The following is an 8857-nucleotide window of genomic DNA, read 5'->3' as shown; positions in this document are numbered from 1 at the left end:
TCTCCAGCAGCCCGCTCACACAAAGTAGGCTACACACAGACACACACACGTGTGTTTGCGTGCGTGGCGGGACAAATGTGAGTTTCAAAGTCACAGAACAACAAACAACAAATAAACAATAAATAAAAAACAAACATCAGATCATTTGAAAAAAATAAAATATAATAAAACAAAATGTGCACTTAAGCGAGTATTATTTATTTTTTTGTTAATGAAAGAAGAGATTGAAACAGACTGTATTTTATAGTCTATTCAAGTGTTGTTTTTTAAACAGAGCAGTAAGATTATTTATTGACGTAGGTCTGTAGCCTTGTATTTTTAAAATGCACTGTTAGCAAGTCTTTATTACTTTATTAATTTGTTGATTAGCACTCGATACTCAAAAAAAACATTAGGGCCTATAGCTAGCAGGTTTTGTTCCACATTGTGGCAAAAGTAAACTTTGACTTGCTTCATTAAAACTAGAATCGAAGAAACAGAAAAATGGGGAGAAATTAGTAAGTTATGAAAGATCTGTTACTTATGCTTTTCCTTGGAGCCTTAATTATAAATCTCTAACATGCATTTGTATTATTAGACTCAACTAGATATAGCCTAATCATGTGTTGCATTACCAAAGCCATGGTTCGATATTATAGAGTCATTAATATTGTCTCCTATTAATCCACACGGTCTTTTTGGATGAAAGGCCTCCTGCATGGCTCCATTCAACCCCGTGTCACTTTTATTGGCTGGACATTTCAAGTGAACGGCACATGGTTCAAAGACACTTTAGTTTGTGGAGTTAGACCATTTATTGGACTTGGCAGTCAGTGTGCGTCTGCCAAACAGGAGACACCTGCTTTAGGACAGATGTCCGTGCCGACGCACAGCCGTGACGTTGGTCTGGATTTGCTGCTGCTCGGTCTTTCATCCAAGGTAAGCCTCCATTATCCTGCTGAATTCAGCTGAAAAACCTATAGGCCAGCACAGTTTATGTCGCTATTAATTCTTCACATTAAGTCCCTATCGAAATGTGATTATTTTTTACTTACTTTTTATGTTTCTGCACTTTTCTGTTCCCACTTCAGCGCACATTTCCTCTGCAGGGCCTACATGTGTAAAATCGTTTAAATGAACAAAAACTAAACAAGAACAAGTAATTAAAAAAGCTAGGGAATTCTATATGTCTATAATACGTTTTAAGAGCAATGCCTAAATAAGGATTAAGGGAAAAAATAACGAGCACCAAATGTCTTTTCACCCTATTTACATAATTTAAATTATTTACTCAATTATATATTTATTTACAGGGTATCTTGCAGTGATGGGGGTAATGGGTGGTGATTTAAACACTGATATGATTTTAAATTTAATAGGGAAATGGTGGATTTCAGGAGCTCACATTTGAGAGTTCAGTTGTGTCCTATAGGCCTACTACTACTAGTGGCCTAGTAATAATAACAATTATGAGGATGATAATAATAATGAACACAATGATGGTGATAGTGATCTCAACCTCTTTCCCCCAAGTGGCACCGAAAATAATTTTGAGTGTGCCTTGAATATTCAGGTTTGCTGCATGCCTATTTAGTTATTTCCTAATAGGTTTGATTGTGTGGTGAGGCCATCTGCACTTAATGTCTTCCGGCCTGTTCATCCATTTAGATGCATAATAAAATGCAACAACAAGAAACAGCCCCGGTGTTTTTACTTTAATGCCACTACATTCATTCATTCATTCTTTGGTTAACATTGTGTAACCAAACATAAAAACACAAAGCTAAAGTGAAAGTAATTGGCTGGCATTTTTTGATCCCATAGTAGGCTAGGCTATTGCCTTTCCTCTAATTTTGCAGGTATGTTAATTTAAGCATACATAACCTAACATAACCTACAACACACCAAGCAAATCCACATGACTATAGGCTTTAGGTTGTCATATTGAGGTGGATGTAATCAATAGCCTAGCAATTAGCATGTTTACTGCAGGGCAATACTGTTCTGTTCTTTTCTGTTAAATAGAGAAACAGTGGTGTGCTCCTGTAATTCACCATATAACATGTTCAGTGTAAGATCAAAAACAGGAAAAGGAGTTGTTGAAAATGGGTTGAAAGTGATGCCTTTTCCATTAAGACAATGTGTTTCATTTGGATGTCCTAGTGCTGAACATTAAAAGGAAATAGTTTTTTAATTAGACAAAATTATTTATTATGCAATGAATGGGAAAATCCCCATACACCACTATGGGCCTAAGGTTTTCCAAGTGCAGCCTGTTTCAGCTCCTTTAAGGACTTCCATCTGCCTGTGATATGTGATGACCTAAATTTAGGCAATGAACATTTTAGGTCTACATCTGTTTTGTTCATTGAGTTCACTCTGGCTGCAACAGCCCTGCACTGCTCTTACTTATAAGGCATGAATAAGAATCTGTTTGTGGAGTCAGTTACCTAGAGTTTGTTGGTCTGAGAAACATGCGTGAACACCTGTGTTGTGAGAAAAACCCGACCAATCATATCTTTTAACAATGACAGTGATGTCTTAAGCTTGGCAGACCAGCACCTAAGGAATCCAAGACCATATGAAAGCTAAACATCAGCAGTCAACTACAACAACTATTGTATTTTTCACAGCAGACTTGTCATAGTAGGAAAATCACAGGCATTACTGACATTAACATTAGCTCTGTTCTTAAGTGTCCTAGTAGTGTGACCGAGATGAACAACAGCAAGACCCTGAAACTGAAGCAAGACCCTGAAATTCAGCCACCATTTTATTATTTACACCTGTGCTTTGTGGAATGTCAAAGTGTCTTGGGAGAAACAGGCCTCTTGGTCGGCAGGAGAATGTTTGTTATTTATACTGTAGAACCTGATTATCGTGTAACACTTACATACATGCTGACAATTTGCATTATATTTCATGACAATGGTGTGTACCCGTCTGTGTTGACATCTCCTATAAGGCCTCTCCTGTCGGCAGTCACTCTGACAGAAAGATAATCAACCTGCAAGCCAAACCTCCGTGGCATTCCCTCACACTCTGCTTTTTCTCTGCTCTCACCAGCATAAGGTTTAAGATGGAAGCCCTGTTAATACTACTGCTGGCCAAATTGTCTGCTACGAATACTCTTACTACCAGCTTATACACCACCAGTTGTAGGGAAACATATTTACTTCTGCTCCGCTATGCTGCTGCTGTGTGATACTGTTACTATATCTACTGCTACTACAACTACTATACCATTGTTACCATAGGTTTCTATTACTAGCAATAATACTGATCATATTGTAAACAGGACTACACTGTGAAGACATAGCAACCATTTGTCTTCCAATCAGTAAGGCATTGCGTACATTACCAGGAAGATTAATAATAAACAACACAGCAGGAAAAACCTTTTTAATCATTTGGTATGCAAATTGATGATGTTCAATACTGTCACAAAACACATTTGTCAGCAAAATATCATAATATAGTAATTGAGCCTTAAAACCATGTGTTTGAAGGGAGAAATTGTTTACATAACATATTTTACCTAAATTTGACGCTATGCACCTTTATACATGCCTATATTCTGTATATAAAGTTGTGGTTTCTTGTTACAACAAGTCAATCATTAAGCCCCAATATTTCAGTAAAGAAAGACGAAAAGAAACAATACAGACTACAAGCAGCTTTCATTCTCCCATCTTAGGTGAATTGCTGATTTGTTTTCCTTTAACTGGACAAAAATGGACAATCACAGACGATTCAAACATTTCTGGGTTTTAACCAAATACTTTTAGCCCCAACTAAATCCTCCCTCATGAATGTCCTGAATGGTCTTTTGATTTCTGCATCCGGCAAAACTTGTTGATGCTCCTTCCTTTTCCAGGAAAATTTGAAGAAATTTGCTTTAAACATCTGGTATAGTTTAACAAGTCAAAATATCCAAAAGTCTTATGACCCTCACACATGCGTAAAGAATCAATATGCATGCAAAAGGAATGTTTTTCTTTGTGGTTGAAAAACTGATTTTTATTATAGGCTACAGACAACACTCCCTATAGGTTTAAATTTCACCTCCTGGCAATGTATTTATGATTTATACAGAATGCCAAAAAGGCTTGTTAGTAGTTTGTGTGTGTGTGTGTGTGTGTGTGTGTGTGTGTGTGTGTGTGTGTGTGTGTGTGTGTTTGGGGCTGGTCTGACTGCAAAAATGTGCAGCCCAGCCTGCACTGTAGTTAGTAAGTTAATTGTACTCAGCAGACCCAGGCTCAAAGTCAAAGACTAGTTTTCCTCACTTTCCAAAGGACTTTGAGAGGCAGTTTCATTGTGGTCTTGGGGGTAATGAAGAGGTGTGGAGACAGGCGTATTATTTATATTATATTTCTGTTGGTGACTTTAACTTAGCTTGGTTTATACTGACTTTATATTGATTATGTTTGCTACATTTAGGGCTATGAGGTAACAAATTTGCTGTGCCCAATGTGGAAAAAGACAAAGGGGTAGACATAGGGCCTACCCTACTAATGAAATTTCTAGGTTTTGTTAAGTCACTGTCCAAACCACAGCCTGTTCAAATTTAAAGAAGGCCTATTTTAATTTTCCATGTATTTACCGAGCTGCACCTGTCCGTCAAAGTCTGACTTTGGCTCCATCGCTTCACCGTTTTTAACGGAGAATGGCACCGCTCTGCTGGACCCCAGCACCGCTACAGCGAGCAGACTGTCGGAGTCCCGAGGCTGCTGCTACTATGAGCAGTATCCTCCTCCCTGGAAATGGACCCTCTACCAGGCGAACAGGGGCATCACCCATCCGCCGCCAGCCTGCTTCAACTTGCCGGGTAAAGCTGCTTATCGCCAGGGCTTACCATCCCCGTCGGAGACGGTATTAAATACCAGTGAGGACTGCTTTCTGTATGGCGCTGCGGTTTACGGCGCCTCTCGTCCCCGTCTTTACGCACGTGCGTTTGGCGGAGCTTCCTCTGCAGAGTTCAATCCAGACTCACAACGTCTCTTCTCGGCAGAGCGGAACATACTCCTGCCGCCGGCTTTCGACCAGTTTCTCGAATTTGGAGAAGAGGGAGTGGACCCGAAAGCGGAGATTACACATGGGAGCCAACAGGAGAATCGGGCCGAGTGGACGAGCTGTCAAAGCGGGGAGAGCGACGAGGTGAGGGCGGGGTCAGAGTCACCCCAGGCTGGGAAGGAGGACGAGGAGGATGCGCCTTTCTCCAGCGGCAGTGGGGGAGACTATGTCCCGAGTAAGTCACACAATAGCGTAGCCAATTAAATACCGTAGTTTAACTTCTAAATGAGACCACGCGGAGACCTCTGAAAAATCCAAGAGTTTCTGGAGTCATCAACACCCCACGTGGGGTGTCTTGCAGACAAGCTCACCAGAGATTTGTCCAACTGATAACTTGATATAGCCTATTTGATACCTACATGTTTCAATAAACATATTAGGCTATACGAGGCTACAGGGACTCCATAGAGTCTACTCTAATGTTACAAAAACCGACTCAACCTCTTGGCACGTAAATTGCTGTCAAGAGCCAGGATAGGCCCAGGCTGGGCAGCAATGAACGGTCATTAATAAACCGTTGTCTAGGCTAAAAATAGACGTGGTACAGGAATATAACATAACAATTAACAAAAATAGAAATGGTGCACTTTTCTTGTAGCCCAGATGTCTAAAACTGAAGGGACTTAGCTTATTTAATGGCCCCAATATAACAACATAATCTGTCTCAAATAGAAAAGCCACATCGTAGGTTGTCGTAGGCCTATGCTGATGTTTATAGGCTACATATTATATAATAATTTCCTCAGATATCGGTCTGTTTTATGTTTGTGAATGATTCCTAACAAACAGCGCTGGTAATTATGATTATTTATTTATTTCCCTCCATTTGTTAGCAATTTGAGATGCAGGCCCAACTGATAGTGTTTAGCTGCTGAAATAACAAACAGTCATTTGGTAACCATGCATGTGGGCCCAAATAAGCATAGTTTTGCAAACAAATGTGAACATTTTGTGAGGAGAGCATAAATTTGACTCACATGAAGTTTATGTTAAATTCTTGAACTCACTGTTTCGACTTAGACCTTGACATTCACTTTAAATTAACTTAAAATTCATTAAATTCAACTCTGATTCACATGTGTTTGATTTTTGCAGGCCAATTTAACAGTTGTAGCTCATCTCTGTTGGATGTTTTGAAGAGATAGTTTGACCATCCTAACAGCCCCACCCAGACTATTTGGCACTTTCTACCTGGAAAGATTTGAAAAATAGCCTCCTAATCAGTGTGATATTAAATTATCTATCTATCTATCTATCTATCTATCTATCCAGCAGCACCCTGTGTGGGAAGGAAGAAGCGTTGTCCTTACACCAAACAGCAGATCAGAGAGCTAGAGAGAGAGTTTCTATTCAACATTTACATCAACAAGGAAAGACGCATGCAGCTGTCCCGCCTTCTGCGCCTGACAGATCGGTACATGCATGTTGCAATATTTCTTTAATTTGATATAAATAAAAGGTATATGTTGCATTGTTAAAAATATAGGTCAGGACCAGACCCCAGTTTTGATTCACTGACTCAGATATGAAAGAGCTGTAAAATACAAGCTGCCTTGACACAGGAGCACAGTTACATCTGGTCAAAGGAACACATCTAACCTTGTTCCAGTTGGGGTTAAATCAGGGTAAATTGTGGTTATGGTGGTATGGGGATTTTTACTCTCCATACCAGGTGTTATTTCGCCTAAGCTTCAGGCTGCAGTGAAGCACTTTCAGTAAGTACTCTGTGCTTTGTAAAAACACAAATACCTTACTGGTGTCTGGTTCCACTTGTTAACAAAGTGCTATGGAACATGTGGTAGTATGATTAGCATGGAATTTTAATAGTTGTTTTTTGATCATGACAGGTAAAAGTTTACATGTTTTTGAATCTGGAAGGAGAAAACGTATAATAATCTTTTAGTCAACAGTGAAAAGCTTAATGTAATTAACAATTAAACATACAACAATTAGTTGATTATTTGAGTGACAGAATATAATGAACAACTATTTTCATAATTGGTTAGTCATTCTGTGGAGATTTCCAGCTTCTTGTTTCAGTTTTATATCATTATAGACTGAATATGTTTGGGCTTTTGACTGTTGACCAGATGTTTGAAGATGTTATTGTGGGCCTTTGATGGGCATCAACATTTTTCTGACTTTTTGTAGACCAAAGGATTAGTCACATTATGAATTATGAAAGTAATATAAAATCATATTAATTTGGCATGTGTTTATGTTGTAGACATAACCACTCAAAAATGTTGGCAATGACCATTATGCACATGCACCCCCATGAATATTCTCTATGATATATTGAAGACAAACAGCAGCATTATGTTTTGCTCATAATGTATTCTGCATCTTACACTTTGATGTGTTTCTGCAGGCTTTTGTTTTACAATAAAGTAATTAAAGTACGTAAGTAAGAAATCAAATGGTAAAAGCACGTTTGTATTCTGTTCTTTGCTGATCCAGACAGGTGAAAATCTGGTTCCAGAACAGACGAATGAAAGAGAAGAAAATGAAAGCAGAGAGACTGCAGTACTGCACAGGATACTGCCTGTTCTGATAGTCGGATGAGGGACAAAGAAGACAAAAGACAGTCTATCTTTCAATGTCATGCACAAACTGTGTGACATCTCTGCCAAACTTTGTCACAGCACTGTATGATTCCAATCATGTAGACAGGAATAGAGGTGAAAACAAACAAATAAATAAATAAACCCAGCTCCTCACTGCTATTCAAGGAGAACTCCAAGACTCAGGTTTCCATCCATGTTTTTTCTCAATTAACACAACAGCTGCTTATATTGAATATTCTATCTCTCATCAAAAACACTTTCAGAGTACTCCTCTTTCCTCATTTGAACCCAAATTTCTTCTTAAATCATGTGGCTTACATTGAAGAAATTACACATCTCTGCCTCAGGCCTTCGTGTCATGTCCAAGAAATGAGGACATACATTCTTCATCCTTTTCATGTGTGAGCGTGGTCATGAGCGTTTTAATTATGAATCCTCTTGTTGTTTATGTGAATTTTGTTATAATTGATGTACCTGCTCAAAACTAATAACTAATGACAAAATACTTGATAAAATGTAACCATCTATTTAGCATATGAATAAAATCATTTTCAGGCAAGCGAATACAATCTACATGAATTATTCTGATATTTGTGACATTTAAAATTGGGTACCATTTTGCTACTGTGTTTTTAGGCTGTAAAGACATATGAGTGCAATCATATTGCTTGGTTTACTTTGATGTACTTTGAAATAGCACGAAGTAATTTGTGATTAGTTAAATGTGAATAAATATTGAATGACCCACCGTTATCAATGAATCAATACTGTATGTTTGTGTCAAGTGTGAGGCCATTTATTGCAACAGTATTATTTGCATTTCTAAATATTCATGGATTATATTTCAAAACATGTAAGCGTGATGTATTAAAATATTTGACAACATTATACAATATCTCTGTGAGGAAAATGGTTTGGTGTTTGTTTTCAAATGGATTGGAGGGAATTTATAGAGGAGTGTGTAATCTTTAATTTGATGTTAAATACTTTTAAGCTGTGAAAGATTTACCTTAAAATTTTTATTACAAGGGTTTCAAAACAAAACAAAAACACAACAAATTCATGTTATGGTTTAATGTCAAATTGTACATATATAATAGAATTTCTTATAAAATAAGAATATATTTATACAAATATTACTTATTTTAAATGCTGTTTTTGTTACAGCGTTGGGTCATTCAGAGGGGTCTGAATGTTTCAACATAGCACTTGTCTCAACATGTTCCTTCACTTCTCTT

At 37.9% G+C, this 8857-nt stretch overlaps 1 protein-coding gene across 2 annotated transcripts; it reads left to right on the top strand.

Annotated features, from left to right (window-relative positions):
• Positions 1-3370: 3370 nt before the first annotated feature.
• LOC119916858 (homeobox protein Hox-D11b-like) lies at positions 3371-8458 on the top strand. 2 transcript variants are annotated; one of them, XM_038736824.1, is made up of 3 exons: positions 3371-5227; positions 6328-6466; positions 7513-8458. In XM_038736824.1, the coding sequence occupies exons 1-3, from the start codon at positions 4573-4575 to the stop codon at positions 7604-7606; spliced, it is 888 nt and encodes a 295-aa protein (XP_038592752.1). In that variant the 5' UTR covers positions 3371-4572; the 3' UTR covers positions 7607-8458. The 2 variants fall into 2 exon arrangements, with proteins under 2 accessions (XP_038592752.1, XP_038592751.1); XM_038736823.1 differs by having other exon boundaries at positions 6325-6466.
• Positions 8459-8857: the final 399 nt, after the last annotated feature.

Source organism: Micropterus salmoides, unplaced genomic scaffold, assembly GCF_014851395.1.
Source record: "Micropterus salmoides isolate LMB-PRFRI ecotype aquatic unplaced genomic scaffold, ASM1485139v1 Ms_hic_scaffold_22, whole genome shotgun sequence".
NCBI lineage: Eukaryota > Metazoa > Chordata > Actinopteri > Centrarchiformes > Centrarchidae > Micropterus > Micropterus salmoides.
This window is presented reverse-complemented; position numbering and strand designations above follow the sequence as displayed.

Coding starts and splice junctions, on each gene's coding strand:
- LOC119916858 (XM_038736823.1), top strand. CDS start 4,573: ATGTATTTACCGAGCTGCACCTGTCCGTCAAAGTCTGACTTTGGCTCC. Junction 5,228..6,324: donor TGGGGGAGACTATGTCCCGA/GTAAGTCACACA, acceptor CTATCTATCCAG/CAGCACCCTGTGTGGGAAGG. Junction 6,467..7,512: donor CTTCTGCGCCTGACAGATCG/GTACATGCATGT, acceptor TTGCTGATCCAG/ACAGGTGAAAATCTGGTTCC.